The sequence below is a fragment of the Eimeria mitis genome, genomic scaffold (genome assembly GCF_000499745.2).
Source record: "Eimeria mitis Houghton genomic scaffold, Emh_scaff755, whole genome shotgun sequence".
NCBI lineage: Eukaryota > Apicomplexa > Conoidasida > Eucoccidiorida > Eimeriidae > Eimeria > Eimeria mitis.
This window is the reverse complement of record NW_024016056.1, coordinates 734-15,334: the sequence shown is the minus strand read 5'-3', so window position 1 is coordinate 15,334 and position 14,601 is coordinate 734. Positions and strand designations below refer to the sequence as shown.

Sequence of the window (14,601 nt, the reverse complement as noted above, 5' to 3'; positions counted from 1 at the left end):
TCTTGAAGCCTTTCTCTGCTTTCTGGCGAAAGCTGCGAGGGGGGAGGCCCCCGCTGCGGGGGGGGGACCCACTGCGGGGGGCGGGGGGCCCACTGCGGGGGGCGGGGGGCCCACTGCTGGGTGGGGGGCCCCCACTGCTGGGTGGGGGGGGCCCACTGCTGGGTGGGGGGGGCCCACTGCTGGGTGGGGGGGGCCCACTGCGGGGGGCGGAACCCCTCTCGCACTGGCACCGGCAGCTGGCGCGGCGGCGGTGCAGCTCTCTGGGAACTTAGCCAAGTAGATGAAGCCGATGTTGTATCGAGGGTTTCTGTTGGTTTGTTTTGTTTTTCTTCTGCAGTTTGAGTTTGTTCAGTTGTTGCAGAAGGATGCTGCAGCAATGCATGGGGAGAGGTTTCCCTCTGTTCTGGTGGCGATAGCGAATGCTGCTGTATTTGTAAGCTGCTGGGACCGGGTGATGCGATGCCGGGTGTTTCTCGTTTGCTGCTTTGAGGAAGCTGCTGCCCCTCCACTTGCTGTTCTTCTGCTGCCGCTGCTGCCGGTGGTGGTGGTGGTGGTGTTGCTGCTGCTGCTGCTGGTGGTGCTCGTGTTGCTGATGCGGATGGCTGGGGTTGGTTTGTCTGCTGTTTCACTCTAGGTGGTGATTTCTCGGGTGCGGGTGCTCCCTTTTGTAGTGTTGCGCAGGGCAGAGAGGGGTCGGTGAGTTGTTTCATAAGGTCCTCAAAGGACGGCTGCTCTTCATTCAATATGTGTCTGAGGTAAGATTTGGGAATAAGAGGAGAATGATCTCTACTGCTTTCGTTTTCTAGCAACCAGCTGCGCAGCACTGAATCTCGCATCACCTGGTTCTTGCGTGCATACGCAACGTGGGTGAGGAGCTTGAGAGCAGCATCAAGGGTATTTCTATCGATTTCACCCACATTATTAAATGCATTTTTCATCATCTGAATAACAACAGACGTCTGCTGCTGAGCTGTTTCTTGCAGAACAAGCAGCTCATGCAGCCTACGCATACGCTCTGCCTCTGGCAAGTCAGGCGGTGGGTGTTCTGCTTTCCCTAGTTTCTGTAGGATCACGCGTAGCCGGGTGTATTTTGAATCTGCATTTCTTATTCTTCCCCCTAAAAGGGTTTCACTGACATTCAGCATCACCTGATCAACTAAAGATATTGTAGATTTCAGCATATCATCCAGGGAACTTCCAACAAGCGCCGTCACCGCCGAGAGCTCCAGGATTATCAAAGTCAACAGAAGAGTAGTTGCCCTGTGCCGGTCATACACCGTGACGCCCAACAGGGGATTCTCCGCTTGCTCTGTCAGATGCTGGAATGTTTTTACGACGAGAGCGGCACGCCCCAGCAATCTGTGCGCATCGAATGCATACCCAACTGGTGCTGCCGGGCCTGGTGCATGTGCTTGCTCCTCAGGTGCATAGCTGCAAAGGGAAGAGCCTTCATCTTCTCCGCCTCCAGCTGCAAGCGATCGGCCAAATGCTGCTCCCCTCCACCTTCCTGCTCCCAGCTGGAAGGCACAACGCAGAGTGACCCAAGCCAGTGCGAATGCAACAACGAGGATGAGAGAGGCAACGCGAGTGTGCACCAGAAAACGAGAGATCGGCCTGTTATATTTGTGAAAAACTGCATCTTGTGTTCTCCGCAGAGATGGAGTTCGTTGAAATTCAATGGCGAGTTCGTTGCCTGGGAGAGACGAAGGTCCACTACTCTGCTCGCCGCCGCTCGAAAGCGAACCGGTAGCGAGGTTCATCCGGCCATCTTCTTCAGCTGTTTCCTGCATTGCAGTTGACAGCAGTTTAACTCGGGAAAGAAGGAAAGTGAGATCCAGTCGTCAAGCAACAAGCCCGTTGATGGGTTGCTGATACATGGTTAAGACAGTAAGGAGGAGGCGTCAGCGTCCAGTGGGGCTCGTATATGCTGTATTTCCTTCTCCCCCAAAGCCCCCGAACATAAATTCAGCTTTTCGCATCATTAAATACCCTGGTAGGTAAACATCTGCGGTTAAAGAGCCGGTCAACTGACTTTGATGCTGAGACGGGAGACTGAACACGCCTGAAATCTGCAGCAGCCAGGAGACCAGAGACAAGTAGGGAAATAATTACGCATTTAATCCTTTACTATATTCTAAAAATGGATTAAACACCAGTATTTATTCAAGAGAAGGCCGAAAACTCACCCCGTTGCAACATGCCAGTGAGACTTGATCGCGAGATGGTCCATGCTCCCAGTGTTCTGCACGCACACTACGCACAGATTCCTCTCGATCCAAAGAAACCAGTAGTTGAATTGCCTAATTTTTAAAAATATTTTAAAATGTTTTGCACGAATACCACTCCGGGTGCCTTTAAGTTTGAGCCTTGGCCGGCTTTTCATGAATTTGCACGCCCGATGCCTAGCAACCATCGAGGAACGGTCCTACGCACGTAATCGGTTGGTACATACCAGTGTACATCTTTAGTTAGCTATTCTTCTCTTAAATATATGATACGTTCTCGACGTCAATTGTATTTTATGGCTTGGGATGGAACTCTACCTCATTAGCGAAGCCAGATCCCCCACAGCCGTTTCAGGCGTGCTGCGTACCGCTGATGTGGTTGATACAAGAAAGCTGTACTTGTTGAAAGCCCAAGTTCTTCAGGGGAACAATGGACGAGATAGGAGCACCAGTGTACATTTCAGCCTGACATCAGTTGCAACTCACCTTGCTGCATCTACTGGTGCACGGAACCCCTACATACAAGTTCACGCAAGACCCCTTTGTTGAATGCACGAGCACAGTAGATAATTGTTGAACGCCCACGTGTCTATTGGTAGGTATCCAGCGCGCAGTAGAAGTGCATCTGCCAATTTCGTACAGGATGCCGTCGAAAGTAGCCGTGAAACATAAAATAAAGCATTGATCGCGAGGGTTTTCCAGGGGAATGTTGTATTTGCACGACGAAAGTAGCAGCATCGTACACCTTTGGCGATGGCTAGTGTTGCGCCTTGAATGCACCTCTGAACGAAGGAAGAAGAAAGTGTCTATCGGCGGGCGTGTACCATAGTGTAAGCGTTGCCATTACTCCTGTAGACATTGCTCAATCGCGCGTCTAAAGAAAAAGCATATAATAATGAGTTAGGGATTTGACACGCTGGCGCATGGCTTTGTTTTATACTTACAAGCAGCCGTTTATCAGTGTCCGCAGGGAAAACTGTGCATCTCCACTCTTGCGACTGGGTATGTTTCCCAGGCTGGAGAACATAAAACCACTTTACTTTTACTACGTTGAACTACACTCAGTAGTGAGCATAAGGCGACCGAATGATTCAATACCAACCATCCGTTCCCACTATTTCTATTTTTTATATATGGGACAACACCATCCCAACAAGGCACCGCTATACAGTGGCTCAATAGTATCCAATCATCGACACACGGATGAACACTTTCATGTAATATCTGTATTACCGTCAGAGATGCAGCTGACAGGGCTGATCGAACGTCAGTGAGCTAAACTATTACATCCTGCGTGGCGCTCGCTCAAACGACAGACCATTACACCCGACATTCTATACTTGCATGGTTCAAAGCTCTCAAAGAGTTCAGAAAAAGAACGCCACGCAAAGTCATATTGGCTCAGCGATCATCAGTGGCGCAGGTTTCGGTTCACTATAGGTTGCGACGTCGGTTTGTCGCCTAAGCTCTAAGGAGTTGGAAAACTCCCGAGAAGTGCTTAGACGTAAGTTGTTACTCCTTTTCGCTCTACAACATGCGGCAAAGTATCCCAGCGCCCCTCTACCCACCCTCCCTTACTCAGCGGAGTAAAGGAGGGTGGGTAGAGGGGCGCCGGGTTTCCTTCGGCTGTGAATCTGGGCATGTGCGAGCATCTAAGGAAACGATCATGCACAGCCGGCGCAGTTAACCTATTAAACCTTGATTGCCATATGCAGTGCACGTCACTTCAGCAAACAAAAAATACTGTTCCCGAACACAAACTCGAGAGATGGACACAGGTGCACATGACTTTCCTGCCAATCTGCGCCGTCCGCATACGACTACATTAGTAGTAACTAAAACAGAAGCTGCATAATTTGGCTTTATGCGCGTAACGAGGCGCACATAAAGAACCCTCATCCCTTTGGGATGAGGGTTCACTATATCCTCCGAGACTGTATGAAACAGTCATCCAAGCTGGTAAAAGTATATCCCGATTTCAGGATATATTCCTGAGATGAGGGTTTCTCATATTCTCTTCAACGGGCCTGTTTGTCACTGCCGGCTTTCCGTGCTGCAGCTGCGAGGGGCCGTCTTGCATGTGCCCCGATATCTGGAAGTGAAAAGGGGTTGGAACCCGCGGAAGTTCCTTCTGAGCTACCCAAATTTGCTCGATCTGTGTTGGCAGCAGCCCTGGCCCCCCCTGCAGCAGGCCCTGAAGAAGGTGGAGGGCCTGTACGGCTCTGTTGTGAGCTGCCCCCTGTTGAACCTGAATTGCCGGTAGACGGACCTTTACGTGAGGAATCCTGTTGCACGTATACTTCATATGTGGGTATCTCCACTACCGGTGTATACGAACTGACAGGAGGAAGTACCAACAAAGGAAGATGCACAGACAAAGGAAAGGGAGGGACTGGCACAACAGAGGCAAACCCTGGGGGAGGCGCCACCGGTGGAGGCGGCAGTACAGGCGCAACGGCAGGGCTTTGCCAAATATTTGGGTCTATACTTTGTACCGTACTCACAGCACTAGCACTAGCTCGCTGCTGCTGCACCTGCTTCTGTTGTAGATCTTGCTGCTGCCCCCCCTGCTGCTGGAGCAGCTGCTGCCGCGGCAGCGGCTGCGGCAGTTGCGGCTGTGGTTGCTGCTGCTGCAGGTGTTGACCTTGAGGCCTTTGCTGCTGTTGCTCCTGCAGCCGTTGCTGCTGCTGCTTTTGCTGCTGCACCTGTTGCGGCTGCGGCCGTTGTGGGTGTGGTTGCTGTGGCTGTACGCGTAGCCAAGGCTCTTTTTCCTGCAGCTGTAGCTGCTGCAGCCGTTGCTGGAGCTGTTGCTGCTGCGGCCGTTGCGGGTACGCTTCCTGCGGCTGCGCATGCTGCTGCAGCTGTTGCGGATGTTGTTCCTGTCGCTGCGCGTGCTGCTGCAGCTGTTGCTGCTGCTGCTGTTGCTGCTGCAGCTGTTGCTGCAGTTGTTGTTGCCGCTGCAGCTGTTGCTGCTGCTGCTGTTGCTGCTGCTGCTGTTGCTGCTGCTGCCGTTGCTGCTGCTGCTGTTGCTGCTGTGGTTGCTGCCGCTGCGCGTGCTGCTGCAGCTGTTGCTGCTGCTGCTGTGGCTGCTGCAGCTGTTGCTGCAGTTGTTGTTGCCGCTGCAGCTGTTGCTGCTGCAGCCGTTGCTGCTGCTGCCGTAGCTGCTGCTGCTGTTGCTGCTGTGGTTGCTGCCACTGCGCGTGCTGCTGCAGCTGTTGCTGCTGCTGCTGGTGCTGCTGCAGCTGTTGCTGCAGTTGCTGTTGCCGCTGCAGCTGTTGCTGCTGCAGCTGTTGCTGCTGCAGCTGTTGCTGCTGCTGCCGTTGTTGCTGCAGCTGTTGCTGCTGTGGTTGATGCGGCTGCGCTTGTTGCCAAAGCTGTTGCTGCTGCTGCTGTTGCTGCTGCAGCAGCAGCAGCTGCTGCTGCTGCCGCTGTTGCTGCTGCGGCTGTTGCTGCTGCGCGTGTTGCCGAAGCTGTTGCTGCTGCTGCTGTTGTTGCTGCAGCCATTGTTGCTGCGACTGTTGCGGGTGTGGTTTCTGCGGCTGCGCTTGTTGCCAAAGCTGATGCTGCTGCAGCTGTAGCTGCTGCGGCTGTTGCGGATGTGGTTGTTGCGGCTGCGCTTGTTGCCAAAGCTGTTGCTGTTGCTGCATGTGCTGATGCTGCTGTTGCTGCTGCTGCAGCTGTTGTTGCTGCTGTTGCTGCTGCAGCTGTTGCTGTTGCAGCTGTTGCTGCTGCAGCTGTTGCTGCTGTTGCTGTTGAAGCTGTTGCTGCTGCAGCTGTTGCTGTTGCAGCTGTTGCTGTTGCAGCTGTTGCTGCTGCAGCTGTTGCTGCTGCAGCTGTTGCTGTTGCAGCTGTTGGTGCTGCTGCTGTTGTTGCTGGCGCCGTTGTTGCTGAAGCAGCTGCTGCTGCTGCTGCTGGAGGTTCTGCTTTTGTGTCTGTAGCTGCCGCTGCGCCGGCTGCTGCAGGTGCTGCTGCAGGTGCTGCTGCAGCTGTTGCTGCAGACTTTGCTGCGGCTGTTGCTGCACCTGATGCTGCAGTTGTTTCTGTAGCTGTAACTGCATCTGATCCTCCCTTTGCTTCAGCATTTGCTGCTGGGGCTGTTGCTGCAGCGGCCGCTGCAGCTGCTGTAGTAGCTGCTGCTGCACCTGGCGCTGCTGCGTTTGATGCTGCTGCTGCATCTGCTGATGCAGTTGTTGTTGCTGTGCCTGCTGCATCAGTTGACTCGGTTGTTGCTGCTGTTTCAGCGGCTGCTGGTTTGTCTGTTGCTGATTCGACTGCGTCTGTTGCAGCTGTGGCTGCTGCTGCGGCAAACTGTGTGTAGGTAGTTGGCGCCGTTGGTGATGTTGTGGATCGCTTGTTTCCTGCCCCTCGGCCTCTGAAGACGTCGACTCTCTGGCAATGTCGTCATCCTCATCGTCCTGAGTAGTTTGCCCAGTAGAATCAAGACTTTCCTGTATTTTTCGGTTTCGAGATGAGACGCCATCAAGGCCCAACAAATCAGCTTGGAGAGTTCTGAAAGGTGCCAATTTTTGACCCTTCATGTTATCGAGAAATGCTGGTGAAGCAAGAGCGTGGTGTTTGTTTGTTGGATTGTGTGCAACTAACCACCAATTAAGGTGGTTATCCGCAAAAATATGCTGCTTACGGCGGTGGTATACCCTGAATAACAGGGTAAAGGATTCCTCCCAGACTCTGCAAGTCCTACCGAGGGCAACGCAACTCACAAGACCGTCAAAGGCAACACGAGCCTTAAAAATCCCCGACTCTTGTAAGACCAGAAGTTCATATAATTTCCTACAACGCATATTTTCAGGAATACGGGGAGTCAACGTAGGAGTGTTCGAAAGCAGTCTTAGGAGTCTCGCATAGGCGTTCTGGCGACGCTGTAACCTTAGGCTGCCAAGTGGTGCCCCGTCCATCTGGGTTAAACGTTGTGCTGCACAGTGTATCTCATTGGCCGTCCGCCTTACAACAGGCAAAAAGTCTTCGTTTACGATGACGGCTAAGGCAGCCAGCTCCTGAACGACGAATGCTAGAAGGAGGTTGACGCCGCTCCTTGCCCGAAGGATGGACGTCGAACCCAGTAGTCGTTCGTAGTCGCGTACAAGCCTCGCAAATGAACCAAGGATACGAGCCGCCTTGTTGTGCAAGTCTTTTTCTGTAGGTATAGCTTCCTCCTCGTTGCCGTGTCCTTCTTGATTCCCTTGCAATATGTCTTTGCAGACACTACTAGAACTCCCCTCCCCACCTTCGGCAAGACCCCTAATTAACCCCTTCCCTACGTTGCTTGCACGGTCGAGTTGAAAGCCGCAGCGCAGTACTACAAACACCGCCGCAAGCATAGCCAGGAACGCAAGGGCCATGGTTCGCCCATTAAAATGAGCCCAGTATCCTCGGCTTCTGCGCTTTAAGGGCACCCGAAACATGGGCGCAGCGGAACGGTATGTAAGCTCTCCACCTGCCCGCCCGAGCACGTCGGTAAGATATCCTGCAGGGTCCCTTCCTTCATCGCTTCTAGGAAGCCAATCGAACGCCTCATCTGCTGCCGTTCCATCTTGTCTCTCCTCCATTGCAGTTGGTTCTTCCCCTCATACACCGTGCCGGACAGCATCAACTGAGCTTTGTCGCAGGTGGAGCCCAAACTTCTCCAGGCAAGACAATAAGGCCTGACTGCCGCGACAAGTTGATGCTTCAACGATGCTCTAAACGAGGTGATTAGACAGCAGTAAATATATGACCCGGGAGTTATTCTGACCGGAAGTGAAATAGGAGAACGGTCCTCAACCTTCTTAACTTTGACGGACAATTCAACAAAGGTACTTAACACAAGAACCCGATGCAACATGCGACACCGACCATCGCGCCACACTACATTTGCTTTGCAGTTCTACACGCTGATTCCCTGGCGGCGATGCACAACGGTCGATTGGAGATCACTGAAGAAGCCATTGAGTCGTGGAGCAGAGATATGCTGAATACCACTTCCACTTGTACGGTTTCTAAGCACTAAGATACCCATAACCCTGTAGAGCATTCATAAGGTCTTGCAAAGGGAAGAGGAACAAATTTTCCAACAGCGTCACCGCGGTCAGGATTACCACTGTTTTGAAGCACAAAATAAGGCAAATAACTTCACTTCTCGCAAAAAAAGAAAACAGAACAAACGAGTAAGACCTTTACTGCATGTGCAGGGAGCCCCTTGGGTGCTTATCGAGATGCAGGCGTTGGAGGAACCAGTGGACCGCCGAAGGTGTTCAGGTAGCTCAGGTGTTGAGTTGTTACCCTGCACGCTCAAAAAACATCAGTAAACAAAATTTAGCACTACCGAAAACATTATAACATTTGATACTTAAGGGGTTTTTGAGGATCACTGATGCGCATAATCTTGACCCCCAGTGACTTCACCCCAAGTGCAGGCGATGACGGAGCGAGGTGAACTGCTACAATTGTTAGTGCATTTAACTGGCTAAAATTCCTTGTATACTCGGATGCCAGAATATGGAACCACAGCTAATTTAATGCAACTGCTGCACAGGCATCAATGGGCAAGGGAGGAGAGGCACCCCACGGGGTGACCGTTGGTGGACCCTAGAGGGACATCGAAAAAGAAGCAGTCAATGCTTTTATACGCAAATGTCGTTATTTTTCCATAGGCGTAGATGCATTTCACACCGACAAGGTAGCTACATGAGCCTGCAGAGGAGCAATTATCTCAGAGTTTCGTCCCAGTGGGTTTGCGCTACTGATCGTGGATGAGTAGCAGTTGAACACTTCACGTATATTATTCAGCGTTGAAGGATATCGGCGTTCCGCTTCTGCATAAGGCATCAGAAATCATATCCCAGAGAACTCGCCCGGCCAAGCTACTTTGTTGTTTGCACATGCTACCAACATTTCCTCATTAGTGTGTGCGTTTTTGTAGACAAGTTATTCATTTCTCCCTGTGGATGTTGAATTGAACGGTAGTCCTCGAATGATATACTGCGTCATCCTCTCCCTGCAGCAAGTACTTCAGAAACCCAGTGCCGACTGCAACGGTCCCCAGTCCTCATTTAATTTTCCGAAGTGCCACTCGATCTGTACTTCTATTAGAGGTTCATTCGAAAGGAATTCGAATTTTGTATCTGTCTGAGTCCAGCCCACCCCACGTATGCTGAAAGTATACAATAGCTTCTTTGATACAGAGTTTTACATCACTTTTCTGTTGCGGCGCCGTCGTTTTCCACCTGACCACACGGTAACCAAGGCTAGAAACTAAACTACCTGCAGCTGAAGCTGGCTGCTCCGTAACCATGGTATCCCTTTCCTGAAGTTACGTCTGTTCAATCTTTTTTTAAATGACCTGCCGCTGAAAAGCTATCCTTATTGGGCGCAGTAAGGCGCCATGCTTTGCTTCTATATGTAGTTAAGAAGGACGCTCGTAACAACTCCATAATGCCTACCGCTATCCGTGGTTTCAAGCAGTCAGCAAGTAATTTCATCGTCTGTGAATACTTGATGCCTGCACTGGTATGCCAACGTACCCAAAACGCCAACCGCTGCCGAAACACGTAATACCTTAGCGGGCCAGGCTTCGTTGCATATTGTTGTTCTCCGTAGGCAACGTTGCTCCTACTAGCTCATGTAGCCTACAGTAATTCCAAACTAGTATGTTCAGTTCTCCCCCCCCCCNCCCCCCCCCCACCCTTGTCGCAGCTGCTCATGGACTACTTACTATTTAGTGTACTGGTATCCAACAGAAATGCCCTCCTCCCCTACGTAGATGAGCACGCCCATCGGGCTTATCTATGCACAGCACTAAGACCTATTACTGGCTGCTAAATTCTCGGAGCAGCCATCAAAGCCCCGCGTATAGAGACAGCCGTGTTACAGCCTCGGAGTGCTGTCCAGCCGGACATTGCAGGAGTGGGCTAGGCTGTAAATGGCCCTATATCTGGCATTGTAGGCGAGAACTGTGAACATATCCGGTTAGGCTACAGTGTAACCGTGAATTCAGCAGGAAAAAGGACGAATTTTAAGAAAACAGTTCAGTGGACACCCACCTTTCTGTCCGCACCGGATGTCTAAAGATGCCAAATAGGCAGTTCCAGCGTAGGTGCGGAAACACAGAACTCTACTGCGCTCCTCTAGCAGGTGCCAAAGAACACGGATGGAAGGGGTCGTCCTCAGACCCCTTTCCTCATATATCCACACGACGCTGCGAATAAGCAAAGTGATACAACGGACGCTGAAGCTCTAAGTGCACTATTCGATGACGCGTGCAGCATGAAAGTGACAGATTTTTGCTGACAGCACCTGTTGGACTCGAGGGTAGCAGGAGATATTTGCGCTTATTGTGCCTAACGACTGTGATGGCCGATTGAAGCCCTCATCCTGCTGTACGATACATAAAGCATAAACTCCAGTGGGGAAATGCGATGCTCAGGCGAGGTGGTGGGCTTCTTGCCCCCTGAGGTTCACGGTCGCTGGCTGTTTACCAGCAGCCGCAGTGGCAATTGCAACTTCCGGGAAGCTGATGCTAATACGTCTTATCATGTAAATTGACCAAACCTAATGCACATTCCCCACTCCGGAGCTCTGATTATCCGCAACGGACAGTCCTGCACACCTGAGAAAACTGCAGGAGCAAACTGCCCCCTTGCTCATTCGAATATAAACATCACGCACCGCCCTAATGCTACAAACAAAAGCTGCCAGCCGTGTAGTACAGTGCCCGAAAAATTGTCTGCACTGGGGAATGCGGGCCTGTACCATCCGGGATATCGTGAAAATCTCCAAGCAGTCTTTCTATCCACGCTCCACCTGTCACTCGGCTATAAATATTCAAAAGCCTTTTGTTCTCCTGCTGAGAAGCTCAGGTCGGTCACGTTAACATGCAATTACTGCACATTCAGTACATGCAGCAGATAACTCTTCCAGAAAGATGTCTGTTCAAGGTGACGTGCTAAGCCTTCCTCTCAGGTAGTCAAACATGTCAGGTAAACTGAAAGGGCTAGAGATGGCTTCTTCCGCATTGCTCTCCTGGGTTTCTGCCATCGGAGTGGGCTCTCCTAACGCTGCGCCGAAGAAGACGTCCTCCAAAGGCTCCTCGCGGTTGTAGCCTCTGGTCAAGTTGCGTGCATCCACCGAAGACCACTGCAATCGCAACAGCACAAAATGTGGAGAGATTACCAGCGCACGGCAAAAGTTGGTTAAACATATACTCAGTGTGTATGGGGGACGCCAGCGATGAGAGGACAGTGTGTGCTTACCGCATGAAGCGACATATTAGGAAAACGGTGAGGTGGCGAAAACTCAGCAGACCTTGCAGCAACTTGGTTACGGTGCCTAGCAGACGGAAATGTTTCGTTGCTCCGTTGTTGATTTTGTATTTGTCGGGAAAACGCAGATCGCCTTCCCTCCCATGCACCTGACATTGAATTACCTAGAACAAAGCGTTGGCCAGAGACGTTTGGCACCTGGAAGAGCTGACCAGACATCAGCGGATCTGTAAAGAGACCCCTGGGCAGTTCAGTTGCCTGCGAGCCACTTCCTGAGGATGTCAGGTCAGCACGTTCAGGGGCGTAGGCCTCTGACGCATCCGCTAGTGTTGACTGTTGGCTTATTACGCGTTGTTCACGCCGTCTGGCTGAAAGAGTCGTCAGCTCCTCGATCATCTCCTCAACAGTCGGGGGTCGTCTTTGACGAAGGAGCTGGACATGAGCTGACGAGGCAACAGCGAAACGCTTGGTTTGGTTTTCGCCGTCAAGCAGCCACCAACTGAGTTGAGGATCCAGAAATATCTGTTCCTTCCTAACGTGAAGCAAATCACCCAGTTTATCTTTCGCTGCGTTCAAGTCGTCATCACTGGGATCGCCCCCGGCGGAAAACCCCTTCACAAGGTCGTCGAACACCTCTCTAAGATTCACCAGCATCACTTCCTGTAAACGGAGGAGGTCACTTAGCTTCTGAAGACGCTCGGTGCGAGGCAAAAGTGAACCTTGAGGCCCTGACAGCTCAAGGCGTCGAAGAACCTTGCCGAGGAAAAGCTGAAGGCGGCGCGAACAAGCTCCTCCCGTCCTTCTAGTAATTGTCGTTCCTAAGCGGTTCGTTACGATGCCCACCTCTCGAACCGTTTGTACTAGAGTATCCCGTGAAGAGTCGTCTAAAACTGTTGCTAATGCGGCCAACTCTTGCACAACCAGGGTGAGGAGAAGTGAGAGAATTTTACTCCGCTTATGCACAGGGATTTGAGCCAACACAGGTTCGTTGGCCTTCATGATCCTCACGAACGAGTTCATAAAGCCCGAAGCCCTATGTTGTAACTCCTCATCTGACGGCTTTTCACTCCGCGCGCCTCGCTTCTCAAACCCAGAACCCCGGACCCCCAAGCAAGCCTCCGGTGCTTGGACCCGCTTTCCCCCAACGAGAGACCTCGGTTCATCGCCTGCCTTCCTATTGGGGAATCGTTGAATAGCACATCGGAGGACCGCATAAGTTACTGCAAGGGTACCAAATGCCATCAATGTCAGAGCCTGTCTGCGCCTCTGTTGTCGATCTCTCCTGGGTGGCAAGCTGAGGCCTCTGCTGCGTATATTATCCTTTATCCATTGTGCTGGTGATCTGTCAACAAAGTCCCACAACCGCGTCTCTTCTCCATTACTTCTAAGGGGCAAGCCCGCCCACTCGTTTTGCGGGAATGCCTCCGTCTGCCCAAGCATTGCAGTTCTACACGTCGTGCGCAGAGAAAGACATTAACCTGTTTCAGATGCCTCAGCGCAGCCTTAACAAGATATATGCGAAATGTTGTCGGAAGAGCAGCAGCAATGAACCGTCAGCGCTAGGAAACCAATGGTTCCTTAGACAGACTGCCGACAGCACTTCTCGTACACTCCCCCGCCACAAAATCGGGACATAACCACAATTTAAGTCAAGTATTTGTGTATATGTACCCTTATACGCTGTATTCCAGTGGCTCGAGCTTTGCCACTCAGTGCTACTAATATTATCGTTCCCCTGCTGAGCCGGGAGCAAGCATCGCGATATTACGGTTAACGTGCAGAACGGAAAGCAAGCACGGTCCAGCCCGCTGCAAATGCGTCTGCATCACTGTTGAAGATTATATGTGCAGGATGATAAATCAAATAACAGTGCCTATGGGGATTTCTGGGTTGTTCAATTTTCTAAGCCCCCAACCAATGCTTCCCAATGCTGCGGTTTCAGCTCGGCCTGGCATTGAGACGCGCCTTGCGCCCCACCAGTCGGAGGAGAGGTGCTTAGCAACCTTCGTTGGGAAGAATAAATTACACTTGCAAAGTTATTGGGAATATTAAATTATGTTGATTGCAGTTATAGTATTATATTATATTCACTGCAGTATGAACTGTCCGAGCTGCTGCGAAGCGTGTTAACGGAAACGCTATTGTCGAGTGTCGATGTCTGCCATCTTCCTCCAGTTATGTACCTGAAATTTTTGTTTGCTTTTGAAACGATGACTTTTAAGCGTTTGTTACAACGAAGGTTATACCTATCAGAAGCCGGATTATGTGTTCTTCGGACAAAGCCTGGTTCCCGATAGGCAGATGCAACGCTTGCATTTGCATCCCCCTTTCCACATTGAAATGCCAGCAAGTATAGGAATGTTGCATGCTTTTATGCAGGAGCTATCTGTCATGTAGAGGAATCGAAATTCTGGGCAGCGTAACATGAAGTTTAAGTCGCACAATTAAAGTGCTAGCCGGGACGAACGAACTCAGCACCCGTCCGCGTACCGAGATAGAAAAAGCTATCCACCCCGAACAGAGCTGTACTCAGCATGTCCTAGGCCGTGCAGTAGTATACCGGGTTGCTTGCAGTGCAGAACTTCCAACTCCTGACTTCCTCCAAAGCCTTCTTACGAGCGCAAGCAATGTGTGTTTACCTGCTTCTCTTCACTTGTTGATTTAGGTGAGCCTGGGGCGTTAAACTTAGAGGGTAAGAGAGAGCCTGCCTCTGTTAGGCACCCTGGATAGGATTATTCTGTTTCAGTTCCTCCTCTAATCGGTGAAACGTAGACACACGCAACCGGACTGCCTCTAGATCCTCAACTGCTCGACGTCATTGGCTCCACGTGCCCAGCAACCCGAAGTTTTCAAGCTCAGAGAGTGAGGGCAACGAATCATATTCGTCTTGATGCCCCTGCTCAAAGGCCGTTCAGAAGGATCAGAGATATTTGTGTGCCCCTCTCGCAAACAGAAGATCGCCTGATTCCGGAAACGCGCGAACAGTGTGCATGCATCAGCTGTTCTGGCTTAAAAGAATGCAGAGCAAGTTCGTTACGTGTAACAGGTTTAGCTTAGCCTTGTCAACGTGTAGCGTACGACCTGCACTGCAGATTGTGTCGCATTCGCAAAGCTTTTAG

The 14,601-nt window shown here is 51.4% G+C and overlaps 3 protein-coding genes across 3 annotated transcripts; all 3 read right to left on the bottom strand.

The window, feature by feature from the left end:
• Nucleotides 1-348: 348 nt before the first annotated feature.
• On the bottom strand, nucleotides 349-1,790 carry EMH_0021480 (uncharacterized protein; the record flags this gene model as incomplete). Its single annotated transcript, XM_038023048.1, has 2 exons — nucleotides 349-368; nucleotides 449-1,790. The coding sequence occupies 2 exons, from the start codon at nucleotides 1,788-1,790 to the stop codon at nucleotides 349-351; spliced, it is 1,362 nt and encodes a 453-aa protein (XP_037878902.1).
• Nucleotides 1,791-4,243: 2,453 nt separating this feature from the next.
• On the bottom strand, nucleotides 4,244-7,792 carry EMH_0021470 (uncharacterized protein; the record flags this gene model as incomplete). The annotated part of the gene is made up of 1 exon (XM_038023047.1): nucleotides 4,244-7,792. The coding sequence occupies one exon, from the start codon at nucleotides 7,790-7,792 to the stop codon at nucleotides 4,244-4,246; it is 3,549 nt and encodes a 1,182-aa protein (XP_037878901.1).
• Nucleotides 7,793-11,153: 3,361 nt separating this feature from the next.
• Nucleotides 11,154-12,922, bottom strand: EMH_0021450 (uncharacterized protein; the record flags this gene model as incomplete). Its single annotated transcript, XM_038023046.1, has 2 exons — nucleotides 11,154-11,357; nucleotides 11,681-12,922. 2 exons carry the CDS (start codon nucleotides 12,920-12,922, stop codon nucleotides 11,154-11,156), a joined length of 1,446 nt encoding a protein of 481 aa, XP_037878900.1.
• Nucleotides 12,923-14,601: the final 1,679 nt, after the last annotated feature.